The following is a 16,389-nucleotide window of genomic DNA, read 5'->3' as shown; positions in this document are numbered from 1 at the left end:
CTTTCATCAACATTGAAATCTAATAATCTGTACCATTTTCTAAGTTTTACTAACTTTCATGTGCTTTTACAAACCATATGCATTTCATACCTTTTCATAGAGGAATGTAAATGTAAACTTTGTAATTAGCAGCTCATTGTACAGATGCAGATTCTGCGAGTGTTTCATTTGATAGCACAGTAGGGTGGCCGGGAGGGGCAGTTTCCACCTTATTTTTGGATGTCTTTACAGGCAAAAAGTAGTGGTATTTATACCCCTGAGTTGTGTTTTTCCATGGGAGGGATTAAGAGTTGCTAGCATGAAGTTCGTTGGCTACCTGTCCTGTTCTACTGTCCAATGTCACCTCTGTGTTGCTTTCCACAGGGAAAGGCAGGTATGGTGAGGTGTGGAGGGGCAGTTGGCAAGGAGAGAATGTCGCTGTGAAGATCTTCTCCTCCCGGGATGAGAAGTCGTGGTTCAGGGAAACAGAATTGTACAACACTGTGATGCTGAGGCATGAAAATATTTTAGGTAAGTACAAAAATAACCCCCTCATTAATTTTTTTCTAGGAAGAAATAATTGCCTGCCTTTGCCCTCTCAGATTTGGTGTGTCTGAATTCGCAAGTCTCCCCTAAATGGTGACATAGGGACCATCAGCATTTATACACTGTTTAATTTTCTTTCCACATGAATTTCTTGTGTAAGTCTGCAAAGAAGCTAAGTTTGAAGATTCTCTGGATGATGAAAAGGAAATTGTTATTGCTAAGTCTTCCTCTGCAGGTTGTTATTTAAATAACAAAAATGTGCCCCATATTGTTCACTTCAAGGCTTCCTCTGTAGTTCTGCTTACCCCACCCTTTTTGAATATTTATTACTTGAATCAAACTAAGAAAGATCTTTGGACGATTTCCTAGAGATTCATAGCTCCCAGGGATATCGTAATTAAATGCACATTCCTTCAAACAAGGCATCGTTTTTAAAGCCCAGATTTAGAGAAGGATTTAGCATACATTTTAATTTGGAAACTAAAGCTTGGAAACATTTGTGAAATATGTGAAGAGCCCATTGAAATACTGCTATGGAAGTATAAAGGGTTAGAATATTCCTTTAGCCCGTTGACTTGTTTTTGAAAAGTTTTTCTACATGTGTTTATACTAATACATATATGATGAATGCAGCCTGGAGTGCTTCTTTAATAGTGGCTATAAAGTTTCTATAGAACTGGACTCTTCATAGGATAGTGTTGGCCACTTCATGGCTGTGGGATCAGGTTTGGCTTATAGGAAGGCCATTGCCAGAATTTATTTCTATTCCAGTATTGCCAGTTTAGTATTAAGCCTGAGTCAGGTTGTCTACAAATCATGGTTTGACAGTTGTCCAAAGCTTTGCTTTAACAGTTTGGTGGTATGTTCCATCTCAGACTTGTCTCAGTTGCTGTTGTCATTTTCTCCCCTTCCCTTCCCCCTTGGGCCCTCGCCATCACCTAGGCCTCCTCACTTGTATCATTGCTATGGGTCTCCCCTTTCCAGTCCATCTTGCCACACTAAATTATCTTCCACTGGGGAGCTGAGACACTTCTGCTCAGAGTGTCTTTGATGACTCCCACATCGCTTGCATCATTTGTGACTTCTGGGCCTGGCATTCCAGACTCCCTATTTTGGGGTCCCAAGAGGACTCTGCTACTTCCTGTACAAATATGCCCACATGCAGTCAGTTCCAATATTTGTCACGCCTTGGGATTGCCCTTGAACATTCAGCTGTCTGTGTCTTCATTCATGCTGTTCTTGGTCACCCACTATCCCCATTCCACCCTCCACCCACTCCTTCCTTCATCAAAACTTCTTAGTTCCCTTCCAGACTCTCCCAAGGGATTTACTTGGGCTTTTCTGCACTCCTGCACTTTTTACCTCCTATATAATTCTTATCGTGACCGCCTTGTATTGCAGTTAGATGCATGTGTGTTAACAACAACGACTATAGTTACTATGCAGTAAGCACTGCTTTGTGTCATGCACATTTTCTCATTTAATCTTCACCATGACCATAATAGGGCAGATATTCTTATTTTCCTCGTTGTAACTGATAAGGTAACAGAGGTACAGAGAGGTTAACATCACCCAGCAGGTTAAATAATGGAGCTGAGAACCACACTGGATGGTCTAACTCTTAACCACATGGTAGTTAGCTCATGGAATTGCTTCTTAGATTCTAGAGTCATAGTGTGAGGTGAAAATTCATCTACAGTCAAAATTACCTTTAAATGTCCCAATTTTTCCTCTGACACTGGAACAGACTGAGGTTGGGTAACAGATAAACCACTGCCTGTGTTAAAAGTCATGATGTACAAGAAGTACTTATCTTTAAACAGTAGAAGTACTCTTAACGGGCAGGTGCACGTACTCTGAGAAGCACGTGGGGTCTGAGACTCACTGAAGGAAGGGCATGTTCAGGCAGCCCCTCTCTTCTCGTGGGCTCATGAGCTTATGGGCTCGTTGAGCAAAACACTCTAGATGTTGCCGTGCTATGCAAGTAGTCACTTTATCCATGCTCTTGGGTTAAATGACCTGTGATACCACTCCACTGTACACCCAGGACAAGAATTATTTCCATTGTTTTTGCTTTCACACCCAGTCCTGAGGACAGTTCCCTGCACATGGTAGGTGCTTAATAAATATTGATTAAATTGGATTTAATCATGCAGGAAATTTGAAAGTCACCTTTGCAGTATGATTCATGTGAGAGAAGTTAGGTTCCCTTAGTGTGATCACTGAAGGCAAAACACTGTCCACTTCTTATTACATAATGATCCATGGAAATTGTGAATTCATGAGATCTTGTTACCCTCATCATAATTACAGCTATATGGATTAATTTTACTGTGTAGTCGGTCCTCTTAGTTGAGACAGCTCGTAGAAATTACCACCTTTTTTGGTTAAACTTCTTTCCCTGCCTTAGCAGTTTTTTGGATGTAGAGACTTTAAGGTTTTCTGTGACATTTTCTTTTCTGTCAGAAGATTGTTTTGAATATCAGATCATGATTTCCCCCACCCTTGAGTATTGCTAACTCTAGCCACCTCGAAATACATAATTAAATTACACACACACACGTATAAAATTCTGGGCCCTCATTGTTTATCCCCCCCAAAATGATATCTTTCCAATGACTAGTTTGGATTTCAGCTCTTCCTTCTGCTGTGTCTGGTGTAGAAGTCAGCAGATCAGTGAATGATGGGAGGCTCTGTTTGGTGGTTGGAACAGTGTCTGGGAGTTTGGGAAGCCAGTTTCTACTCTCAGCATCATTAGAGGCCTACTCTGTGACTTTGGACCAAAGTTCTATGTTTCTGAGCATCCTTTTCCTCATGACTGAAACCAGGGAGTTTCAGTTAATATGACAATTTCACTCCAAAGTCTCATCTTACACTCTTTTAAAAAAAAATTATGGTACATATGATATCACTTATATCTAAAATATGACACAAATGAACTTATCTATGAAACAAGAGCAGACTTACAGACATAGAGAACAGACTTGTGGTTGCCAAGGGAGAGGTGGGGAGTAGGGGAGTTCAGAATTAGCAGAGGCAAACTAATATATATATAGGATGGGTAAACAACAAGGTCGTACTGTATTGCACAGGAATAGTCAATATCCTGTGATAAACCATAATGGAAAAGAATATGAAAAAGAATATATATATATATATATATATATGTATAACTGAATCACTGTGCTGTACAGCAGAAGTTAACACATTGTAAATCAACTCTACTTCAATAAAATAAATTTTTAAGAGCGATTATAGCACTAAAAAAATGGTACAATATCCATTAAGTTGACCATTTTAATCATATAAGTGAGATTTAAGTACAATCATATTGTGCAACCGTCACCACCCTCCATCTCCAGAACTGCCACATACTCTTAAAAGGTACTGCTTAACCATTTAATCAGTCAGAATTCCTTGAGACCAATTGGAAGTGAAGGAAACTACCTAAAAAAGATATTAAATTACAAACTTTGGGGCTGTAATTGAACCCAGAACTATTTTGAACTATAATAGTAACCAGCTACTCTTGAACACTTATTGTGTGGTAGCCATCATATGAAGCATTCTACCTACAATAACTCTTTATTTTCACAGTAACCCTTTGAGATACAGGACGGTGCTATCCATATCTTATAAATGAGGAAACCAAGGTGGCGATTTTATGTGACACATGTGGGATCACCCAGCTCAGGATGGTGAGCCGTGTGGACGCCCAGTAGTCTGGCTCTGGGGACCAACACTCTCAAGCCCTGTGCTCCCCAGCATGGTGGCCTCACTCCTCAGGTAGCAGAGCTGCCCAGCACCTGGTTCCCACGAGAGCTGCCAGTGAGAGGGTTACAAGGGCACTGCTTACCTCACTTAAGATTTAGGGTTTTATTTTAGTTTATGAGGCACCTGGAAGGATGACTTTGGCTGTTATGTAAGAGGCTTTTGCCCTAATCACGTTCTCTCTGTGTTATATGAACACGTCCAATGGCTGGGCCAGGCTTCCAATGTATGGGCACCTGTTCAGTCTCCACTAACAGTAGAGTGCTTTGACTCAAAATACAAAAGTCCCATAAAAATGGTCTAGCATGTTGAAGCAAATGTAATTGTACAATTCACACTTGAGTGGTAAATAGTTTTTAAAAAAATCTTACTTATTTAAAAGTCAGTTTTCTTGAAGGTCTAGAGCCTGACTAACGGGACAGACAAAAATCCTTCTCTAAGAACTTGGGGACTTGGAGAAGGTGAGAGAATAAATTGTAGTTATTTATTTATTTAATCAATCACTCAGTCAATCAGATGCTGCTCTCCCTTGGCCAGAGGAATCAGTGAAGGCTACGCAAATATATAGCAGTAATTTAGTTTCTTTTGAGTGGTACTTCTATAGTTTGGGATATTCATTTTGGAGAAAGTTATTAAAGATGAATATCATGTGGTTTACATATGATCATCTCAATAGATGCAGAAAAAGCTTTCGACAAAATTCAACACCAATTTGTGATAAAAACTCTCAAGGAAGTAGGCACAAAGGGAACCTACCTCAACATAGTAGAGGCCATATATGACAAACCCACAGCCAACATCCTTCTCAATGGTGAAAAACTGAAGCCATTTCCTCTAAGATCAGGAACAAGACAAGGTTGCCCACTCTCACCACTATTATTCAACATAGTTTTGGAAGTTTTAGCAACAGCCATCAGAGAAGAAAAAGAAGTAAAAGGAATCCAAATCGGAAAAGAAGAAGTAAAACTGTCACTGTTTGTAGATAACATGATACTATACATACAGAATCCTAAAGATGCTACCAGAAAACTACTAGAGCTAATCAATGAATTTGGTAAAGTAGCAGGCTACAAAATTAATGCACAGAAATCTCTTGCATTCCTACACACTGATGATGAAAAATCTGAAAGAGATGTTAAGGAAACACTCCCATTTACCACTGCAATGAAAAGAGTTAAAATACCTAGGTATAAACCTACCTAAGGACACACAAAAGATCTGTATGCAGAAAACTATAAGACACTGATGAAAGAAATTAAAGATGATACAAGCAGATGGAGAGATATACCATGTTCTTGGATTGGAAGAATCAACATTGTGAAAATGACTATACTACGCAAAGCAACCTACAGATTCAGCGCAATCCCTATCAAACTACCACTGGCATTTTTCACAGAACTAGAACAAAAAAATGTCACAATTTGTATGGAGACACAAAAGACCCCGAATAGCCAAAGCAATCTTGAGAAAGAAAAATGGAGCTGGAGGAATCAGGCTCCCTGACTTCAGACTCTACTACAAAGGTACAGTAATCAAAACAGTGTGGTGCTGGCACAAAGACAGAAATACAGATCAATGGAACAGGATAGAAAGCCCAGAGATAAACCCATGCACATATGGTCACCTTATTTTTGATAAAGGAGGCAAGAATATACAATGGAGAAAAGATAGCCTCTTCAATAAGTGGTGCTGGGAAAACTGGACAGCTACATATCAAAGAATGAAATTAGAACACTCCCTAACACCATATACAAAAATAAACTGAAAATGGATTAAAGACCTAAATGTAAGGCCAGACACTATAAAACTCTTAGAGGAAAACATAGGCAGAACATTCTGTGACATAAACCACAGCAAGATCCTTTTTGACCCACCTCCTAGAGGAATGGAAATAAAAACAAAAATAAACAAATGGGACCTAATGAAACAAGCTTTTGCACAGCAAAGGAAACAATAAACAAGATGAAAAGACAACCCTCAGAATGGGAGAAAATATTTGCAAATGAAGCAACTGACAAAGAATTAATCTCCAAAATATACAAGCAGCTCATGCAGCTCAATATCAAAAAAACAAACAACCCAACCCAAAAATGGGCAGAAAACCTAAATAGACATTTCTCCCAAGAAGATATACAGATTGCCAACAAACACATGAAAGGATGCTCAACATCATTAATCATTAGAGAAATATAAATCAAAACTACAATGCGGTATCACCTCACACCAGTTAGAATGGCCATCAAAAAATGTGCAAACAGTAAATGCTGGAGAGGGTGTGGAGAAAAGGGGACCTTCTTGCACTGTCGGTGGGAATGTAAATTGATACAGCCACTATGGAGAACAGTATGGAGGTTCCTTAAAAAACTACAAACAGAACTACCATATCACCCAGCAATACCACTACTGGGCATATACCTTGAGAAAACCATAATTCCAAAAGAGTCATGTACCACAATGTTCATTGCAGCTTTATTTACAATTGCCAGGACATGGAAGCAACCTAAGTGTCCATCGACAGATGAATGGATAAAGAAGATGTGGCACATATATACAATGGAATATTACTCAGCCATAAAAAGAAACAAAATTGAGTTATTCATAGTGAGGTGGATGGACCTAGAGTCTGTCCTACAGAGTGAAGTAAGTCAGAAAGAGAAAAACAAATACCGTATGCTAACACATATATGGAATCTTAAAAAATGGTTCTGATGAACCTAGGGGCAGGACAGGAATAAAGACCTGCATAGACGTTAGAGAATGGACTTGAGGACATGGGGAGGGGGAAAGGTAAGCTGGGACGAAGTGAGAGAGTAGCATTGACATATATACACTACCAAACGTAAAATAGCTAGCTAGTGGGAAGCAGCCGCATAGCACAGGGAGATCAGCTTGGTGCTTTGTGACCACCTAGAGGGGTGGGATAGGGAGGGTGGGAGGGAGAGGCAAGAAGGAGGAGATATGGGGATATACGTATACATATAGCTGATTCACTTTGTTATACAGCAGAAACTAACACAACATTGTGAAGTAATTATACTCCAATAAAGATGTTAAAAACATTTTTAGAAAGATGAATATCATGTGGTTTAAAGTGAAAAAGCGGAAACATTTTTTTAACTGAAGTACAGCTGATTTACAGTGTTGTGCCCATCTCTGCTGTACAGCAAAGTGACTCAGTTATACACATACAGACCTTCTTTTTTATATTCTTTTCTATTATGGTTTATCTCAGTATATTGAATGTAATTCCCCGTGCTATACAGTAGGACCTTGTTGTAGCAGAAACAGTTTCTTTAGCAAGAATAAATAAATGTCTGAGTGCACATTTTGTTTGATATTATGGCCAGCTAAGGGTTCTAAGAGAATCAGCTATGGGGAGACAAAGGCAGGTGGGATAACAGGGAAGAGTGAGAGACTAAGTCTGGCTGTGGGGACCAGCTTAGAGGAAGAGGGAGAAAGAGATGGGGATCAAGGTGTGGAAGTGTTATTCGGTTCACTTTACAGATATCCCACAGGTACAAATGTCAGATTGTCTTTCTCGAGTAGAAGCCAGCTTGTTTGAGGGCAGGATGATATGGTGGGTAAGAGTATGGGTTCTGGAGCCAGATTGCTGGGGACGGTTACTGACCTTAATGTCTGTGATGTAATCTACCCCCTTCATGTGGTTGTTGGAGGATTGCATGTAGGATGTTTAAAACTGTGCCTGGCACATTGCTGATTCTCGCTAATTATTAGCTGCTTCTGTTGTCGATGATGATGATGATCAAATAGGGAAACCTTTCTTTGTTCCCAGAACTTTCCTATGCAAGGTATGGTGTATCAGAGCAGCTGGCACCAAATTTGGAGTTGGTAGCAACTTAATAGCTATGTGATCAATAGCTGTGTGATCCTTGGCACCTCCCAGCAGCAACTTCATCATGTGTAAAATGAGTATAATATTTATCTTTCTGGTCTACTGAGAAAAATTCCATGAGAAAATATTTGTGCAAGTGATACAAATTTTATATAAAGTACTTTATATAAAGCACAGCATGTTTATATAGTCTCCTTTTCCTTTACACTTTCACAAGTCATTTAATTCTTCAAGCCATATCTGTCTTTAAAAAAAAAAATCCCCTTATATTTCTAAGTCCCAAATTTCACTGTCCGTATGGGTGTCTATAAGGTATAGATCTATAATGCTAGGAAAGCACCTCTGTAGCAGGAAAGACAGGCACACACATCACCATTTATTTCATAGGTTAGGAAGTGCCTCCGACTGCGAGTTATTTCAGTGTGCTGAAAAGTCCCCTCAGAATGTCTAGAAAAATTTCTTCCTTCCTCTTTATCTACATCTTTCAATATCTCACTTTAAAAAAAATTTTATTGAAGTATAGTTGATTTACAATGCTATGTTAATTTCTGCTGTACAGCAGAGTGACTCAGTTATACATATATATTCTTTTTCATGTTTACAGTTTATCACAGGATCAGTATCTCACTTCTTTACAAGACGACTTCAGTTGTCACTTCTTTTTTTTTTTTTTTGCGGTACGCGGGCCTCTCACTGCTGTGGCCTCTCCCGTTGCGGAGCATAGGCTCCAGACGCGCAGGCCCAGCGGCCATGGCTCATGGGCCGGGGCACGAACCCATGTCCCCCGCATCGGCAGGTGGACTCCCAACCACTGCGCCACCAGGGAAGCCCCAGTTGTCACTTCTTGATGGAAGCCTACTGTAACATCTAGTCTGAATTATTATGATTCCCTGCTCTGGGCTCCTGTTATCCTTTGCACATATATATTACAGGACTTTTCACATTATATCATAATATTTCCGTTTTAACTCTGTCATCTTTTCTAGCCAACAAACACTATCATCTTGGTTTTCCTGTGTGACAAAGAGCATCCTAGGTGCCTGTTATATTTGATAGGTTCCTTTTTTAAATCGATGAATCAGTCGCATTTAATATAAACTTACCCCTTGATTTTATAGCAGAGACAATCCAAGGAGCCCAAATGAGTTGCCTAATGTTACAAAGCAGATCACAGGCAGATCAAGACTAGAACACAGGTGTCTAGGTTCTAGGCTTTGTGTTCTTTCTGGGTGGTTGATGAATGATCTGTGCTTGGAACGTCAACATGATAAAGGGTTTAACACTCTCATTATGGGTAAACACAAAGACATTATTTCTATCTGAATCTTAATGCAATGTAAAAAAAATTTCAAAGGATTATTTACAATGGAAATGAATATGAAAATTTCCTATTCACTAGCAGTGTCTTCTTAAGGTATAAATACATTATTTTTCTCTGTTGATGCCTCTGTAAACCTCCTTTCATGGCAGATGGTAAATTTAATTATTTTTTGTTCTAGGTGATCTCTACTGTATGGGTCACTATTTCTGTATAGTAAATTAAGCTGTAATGTGAAATTCTCACATGTCTATTAATTTTGTTCTTGCTCTCTCCAGGTTTCATTGCTTCAGACATGACATCAAGACACTCCAGTACACAGTTGTGGTTAATCACACATTATCATGAAATGGGATCGCTGTATGACTACCTTCAGCTTACTACTCTGGATACAGTGAGCTGCCTGCGAATAGTGCTGTCCATAGCTAGTGGTCTCGCACATTTACACATAGAGATCTTTGGGACCCAAGGGAAACCAGCCATTGCTCACCGAGATTTAAAAAGCAAAAACATCCTGGTTAAGAAGAATGGACAGTGTTGCATAGCAGATTTGGGTAAATTTTTAAAAATATTTTTTAATTACTGTTTTAACTTTTGTTGTCTTCCCTTGTTTAGCCAGGTTGCATCTTTTTCCCTCCAAACACTTTGTTATGAAAAATTTCAAGCATGCAAATTGAAAGGGCTTCCCGGTGAACACCTGTATATTTACCACCTAGATTCTCCCATGAACATTTTACTGTTATCACATATCCAGCCTCCATTTATCAATACAGCTTAATCTTTGATACATTTCAAAGTAAATTGCAGACAAAAGAGCCCTTCCCTCCAGTGGCTTCAGCATACACACCAATATATCATTCACTGGAGTTCTTTACTTTTTTTCTCTTTTCAGGTAAAATTTACATTTCATATGAAATGCACAGATCTTAAGTATACACTCTCAGATTTTTGACAAATGCTGTAAAATCCAAATCGCTGTCAAGATACAGACCTTCCCATTACTCTAGAAAGTCACCTCGTGCTGGTTCAGTCCGTTCCTGCTCCAGCCCACCCTGAGAGGCAACCAGTATTGTTGCATTCTGATTTCACAAGCTTTACACAAAGTAGGTACACAATGAAATAACCTATGGAATGAATTTGTCTTAAAAATGGTTTATAAAGTTGTTCTTCTGTAACAAAGGCAAATTATCAATCAAAGAAAGAGGGGGAAAAAAAATCCTCAAACTAATTTACCATTTGCCCTGCTGGCATATCTCATTCTTATGGTGTTAGGGTAATGCTTAATGTAGCTTTAATTGCATTATAAATAAGATTATTTTCATTTATAGTGGCATTCTCTATAAAGCCTATTCATCCTAGACCCCTAGAATATTGGCTGCATAATTATGCTAACGAGAACTGAATTGTAATTTTGGTTATTCATTTCGGTGGACTACTGAGGATACTCACTCTCCTTGAATAAAAAATGGTTGCTCTTATTTTCATATCATTATAGTTATTGTTACACTGATAAAGGTTTAGGCAGTGTTAGCTCTAATTACATAAATGATAAAATTGTTTTTAAACACAAGGGATTTGACATATCAGGAAAATTTATTTCTTTCAAATAAATTTATTTTTTTTCAAATAAAATTTCTTTCTTTATCCCTTTAAAGTCCTTGTGTTCATGTTGAGAAATTATTTTACGGTGTTTTCCAAGTATAAGGAGGCATGACCCTAACGTTTTTGTTGTGGTGTAGAAGACTTTTTTGGCTGTGCCATGGCTTATGGAACTAAGGTGATTTGAGTTTCCCAATTATTGACCCAGTATTTTTTTTTAAATAAATTTATTTATGTTTGGCTGCATTGGGTCTTCGTTGCTGCACGCAGGCTTTCTGTACTTGTGGCGAGCGGGGGCTACTCTTCGTTGCGGTGCGCGGGCTTCTCATTGTGGTGGCTTCTCTTGTCGCAAAGCACGGGCTCTAGGCGTACGGCCTCAGTTGTGGCTCGTGGGCTCTAGAGCGCAGGCTCAGTAGTTGTGGCGCATGGGCTTAGTTGCTCCACGGCATGTGGGATCTTCCCAGACCAGGGCTCGAACCCATGTCCCCTGCATTGGCAGGCAGATTCTTAACCACTGTGCCAACACAGAAGTCCCTGATCCAGTATTTTTGTACAGGTTTTTTCATCTATCTGTTTACCTGCCCTAAGTGCTGACCTGCTTACACTCAGGGCAAGGGTGGGGGGCTGAGCAAGGGGGACTTCAGTGTTTGACACTGTGCCTTGAACGTCTCTATTGTTTGAAACTTTTATAATAGTGTGTTTACGTATTATTCATGTTACTAAAAGTCAATTATGCCCACCTCACACAATTCTTGTAAGATTCAGAAATTTTATAAATGCTTGGCAAATAGTCATTCAAATGGTAGCTGCTGTTATAGTCCTGAGGCTAAGGGAAGATGGACAAATTGAGGCAGCTGTTGGTTTTGGTTTATGGGACTTGGGGGGAATTAGCAAATCCAACTAATTAATTATTTAATTACATTTATTTTTACCTATAGCTTTCCAGCTGGATTCACGGTTTCATACAGAAATCTGTGTTAAGGGGTCATTATTCAAGGAAGTAGATTGGTAGTACAGGAGACAGGTCCTGTAAGACTGCAATTTATATTAATTTTTTACTTTATACCTAGAAATTAAGGATCACTTGTTAGAAATTATGTTCTATCATTACTACTGTAAAACTACCAGTATTTTAGCAAAAATACCAGTATTGTATTTTCCTAACTTTTGATCATAGAAAAATTCAAGCATAAAGATTGAAAAAGTAGTATGATAGTCATTCATATCCACAACACCTAGATTCAACAGTTATTAAAATGTTGCCAAATTTGCTTTATCTGTATGTGGCTGAGTGTATATGTTTGCAAATTCATTTGAAAATAAGTTGAAGTCACAACTCTTTACTACTAAATACTTCAAAGTGCATCCCCTAAAAATACTTCTTGCCTAATCACAGTTTATCACACCTAAAAGTTATTGATTATGCTTTAATATCATTTAATAGCCATTTTCAAATTTTTCCAGTTTTTTCAAACAAGAATTGAGGCACATTGCATTTGGTTGGTTTGTCTCTTTTGTTAGTGTAATAATTATGGATTACTGGGAAACAAATTACCTCTAAAATTTAGCAGCTTAAAATAACACAAATTTATTATCTCACACAGTCGGTCAACAGTCTTGGAACAACTCAGGTCTTTGGTTCTGGCTCAGGATCTTACAGGGGTAACAGTCATACCATCAGTCAGGGCTGCAGGCATCTGAAGGCTTGGTCGGGCCTGGAGGAACTTCTAGGATGGCTCACTCACATGTCTGTTGATGGGAAGCCTCAGTTCCCTGTCATGTGGTCCTGTCCACCGGGCTGCTTGAGTGTCCTCATAACACTATGAATGAGCCCAGAGAGAGCAAACAGGAAGCCACATGCCTTCTATGCCCTAATCTTGAAGATACACACACTCTTCTGCCGTATTCTGTTTGGTAGTCCAGCCCACGCTCAAGGCATGAGGAATTGAGTTTCCCCTCTTGAAGGGAGAAGTTTCAAAACACTTGTGGATGTATTTTTAAACCACCACAGCTAGTATTTCTATTGTCTATTTAAACTGCACCTTTTTTGTATTCTGTTATCTTCACTCTGGTTCTGGAAATGGTGGAGGGGCATTATGATTTGCGAAATGTTTGTAATGGCCATAGAATCTTAGGGTTGGTTACAAAAATAAGGAGAAGAGGAACCAGTCTGATTTAGTCAAACGCAGTTGCCAGTATCTTTGGTATTAAGGCTGAGATAACATACGTGCTATCTCCCTTGCTTTATATGGAGTTATCATCTCACCCATGCAAAGCCACAGAGTGGGAGGAGAAGCATTCTCCATAGATGACTTGAGGCTTCCCCCATGGGTTACAAAGGTGTACATGGTCTGCCTGCTCCAGTTTGGCAATTTTCATTATTTTGAGTGTTACAGGAATCACTTTCAGTTGGTCTGCATATGCATCAAAAAGTAATTCCATTCTCAAATAAACCATGCACGTATCTGTCTATTCCCCTTGGTCTGTGAGGAACGCTGGGTCTAATTGGCTGAGGAATTCGGAAATGAATCATGGTTTAAGATAATGCCAGCTCAATGTTCTCTGTACATGTGGCTGCAGAGAAAGCCCTGTGGGTTTGTTCCACGTTACTGTTCAGATGAGTGGCCCTTTTTTAGGGATGGAGCAGTCGGCCCTTTATGTAATGATAAATTACCTCAAAGTCCCTGCCTCACATGGTTTGAAGTTTGTGTTTGCAGTCTAGTGGGAGCTGTGCTGGAGCCTGAGAGCTTAATTTGCTCCTTGTTATTTAAGCCACTTGGAGGCTCCCATTTAACAAGTGAGTCTGTTTTCCTGTGGATTTCGAACACTGGCCTCATATTGGTTTGGTGTATTAGTTTATTATTTACCCCAAACTTTTTGTCTCTGAGGTTCATCTATTAACCTAAGAGCCTCAGAATGTTTCTGGCATCAGCCCTTTTTCCTGCTCTCAACAGAAGTCATCACAAGGGCACTCCAGAGATGACTCTGGGTGTAATGCGGCAGTCACCATGGACGCCACAAGAGGGCGCTGTTCGTTGGGTTTGGTTTAAAATCCTTCAGCAGCCGTCTGTGAGAAAGGAAGGGAGCGGATTGACAATGTTGTCTTCTTCCTTTCAGGCCTGGCAGTCATGCATTCCCAGAGCACCAATCAGCTCGACGTGGGGAACAACCCCCGTGTGGGCACCAAACGCTACATGGCCCCCGAAGTTCTAGATGAAACCATCCAGGTGGATTGTTTCGATTCTTATAAGAGAGTCGATATTTGGGCCTTTGGACTTGTCTTGTGGGAAGTGGCCAGGCGGATGGTGAGCAATGGTAGGTATCTGATCTCAGATATTATTGTCCTTGTCCGAGTCCTCTTGATTCTGCTACCTTTAAAAGGGCAAAGGGAATATTTAAGTACACATTGTTCCATGAATCATGCTTGTGAAGCTGTTGGCATTTATATTTGCTTTATGGCTGGTAGGTGGAAGGCGTGTAATGGCAGTCTGTTTTAACTGCAGGAGGGGAAACCGTGGTGGAAAAAGTATTTCTGCAAGAGACTACTTATTCCTTGGTTTGTTTTTTTTATCAGTCCATATTTTTATTTTTCCTTCCTCCGTCCTTATTCTGCCTTTTTTTCCCACCCTTCCTCCTTCTTTGCTCTTTTCCCAAGTGAGTTTTATCGTGAGAAGCCTCAAGGAAATCTAAGGGTGAATTCTGCTATTATAGATATTTTTACTTCTTAAGTTTGGATTATTGAGAAAAGATTCAGGTTGCACACTCAGAATTCACTCATTTGTAAGAAGCAGGCTGTACCTGCAAAGTGAAGTTTACATTCAGGAAGCCCTGAATAGGAGGCTCGTGCTGGTCCTCTTATAAATAAGCTTTATGAAATGGTGTTGCCTTAGCAGCTAGGGAATCATATGTCTATCGATAATTTTTTACCCATATTCCCTACAGTGAACTTTCACCTCCATGTTTCAAATCAGCCACAAATACATTGTTGAATTTTAAGTTCACTGTATTCTGAAAGCACTACATATCCTCATTCAAATAGCACATGCCCCATCTACCCACAAAGTGGTTATTATAGCAGAATCTCTCGAATCGACTAAATCGACCTCTTCATATCTTCACAATTGGAAGTCCTATTTCACAAAGAATGTGTCTGAAATTGTTCCAGAAAAACAGAAGAAAATGCTATATATTTAAATTAATATTCATTTTCAGGAGATACTTTACCCTCCTGGGACCCACTGGAATCCTAGATTTGAAGTATTAAAGAAATTATGCATGAAGTCACTGACATATGTGCTCCATCCCACCTTCCACTGATAGTTTCTTGTAAGGATTGAAATTTTGGGGGTAACTACAATTTTCAAGAACAATAGCCAGAGAGTAGGAAGTTCTGGTTCTGTGAGCGAAGTGAAATTGGGGTAACGTAACATAGTTTTAGTGTGCAATAATTTAAATTGGCAAGCCTCTGTGGTAGTTTTTCTCCCTCCCTAACAGCAGAGTGTGTTTGCTTTTAACAAACACTCTTAAGGGTATCAAAGACAGTGTTTTAAATTAAACATAAACATACATGCATTGTAAACAGACAGTTCTTTTAAAGGTTCTTTTTTTGGGGGGGGGATGGAGTCATGAACATTTTCTTGGTAACTGTTTCTCAATTGTTGAGAGCTACTGACTTGCATTTTGTGCCATTCAAGTGCCTTGAGAATTGTTTGCACCAGAGTGATTGTTTTGCTGATTTATAAAGTTCTGAACTTTGCCTGAAATTGCACAGCGACTTCATTTCCCCATCCCTGTCCCTAATAATTCTTGAGTGCCTTAGAGTTGAAAATCAAATTCTAATTAGTTTATTTTAAACACTTTAGAGAAGGGTTGGTGTCATTATAAACTGTGTGGTGGGGAACTTGCCCCAGACGAAGAGGAAGTTAATATTCCAAGGCCAGGATAGTCCAGTCCAGCTATGGGTGCTGGAGCCATGCCAGGCAAGCCTGCGTGATGAAAGGCAAACTTGGCAGAAACTTGGGATTTGCGCTTTGTAAGAACTCATGTTGCAAATTTCTTCCCTGTGTCGCAGGCTTAAACCCGAATGGCTTTCAAAGATCAGCTGTGATTAATAGGAATCAGTTGGAGAACAGAGCCATCAATTTAAAATGTAGCTCAACAAATAGTTTTCTTGATCTATCCTGTGTTTAACATTATTTTTGGAAAAAATATCCTGAAGGGTAGAGGAAGAGAGACTATTTTGGTTGCTTTCTGATTTACTGATCTCCCCCTTACATCATGGTTTAGATTGTTCCTAAAATTTTGTGGGTTGAGCTTCTGTTCT

The 16,389-nt window shown here is 39.4% G+C and overlaps 1 protein-coding gene across 3 annotated transcripts in view; it reads left to right on the top strand.

Annotated features, from left to right (window-relative positions):
- ACVR1 (activin A receptor type 1) overlaps positions 1–16,389 on the top strand; it is a gene marked incomplete at both ends in the record, with an annotated part of 60,090 nt that overhangs the window by 29,011 nt on the left and 14,690 nt on the right. For all 3 annotated transcript variants that reach the window (XM_079709962.1, XM_079709960.1, XM_079709961.1), the window contains 3 exons: positions 364–510; positions 9,746–10,021; positions 14,184–14,381. In XM_079709962.1, coding sequence (XP_079566088.1) covers positions 364–510; positions 9,746–10,021; positions 14,184–14,381 — 621 coding nt within the window. The remainder of the gene's footprint in view (positions 1–363; positions 511–9,745; positions 10,022–14,183; positions 14,382–16,389) is intronic.

The sequence above is a fragment of the Hyperoodon ampullatus genome (genome assembly GCF_949752795.1).
Source record: "Hyperoodon ampullatus genome assembly, chromosome: 8".
In the NCBI taxonomy this organism is placed as follows: domain Eukaryota; kingdom Metazoa; phylum Chordata; class Mammalia; order Artiodactyla; family Ziphiidae; genus Hyperoodon; species Hyperoodon ampullatus.
The sequence above is the reverse complement of the archived record's forward strand: the minus strand, read 5'-3'. Positions and strand labels throughout refer to the sequence as shown.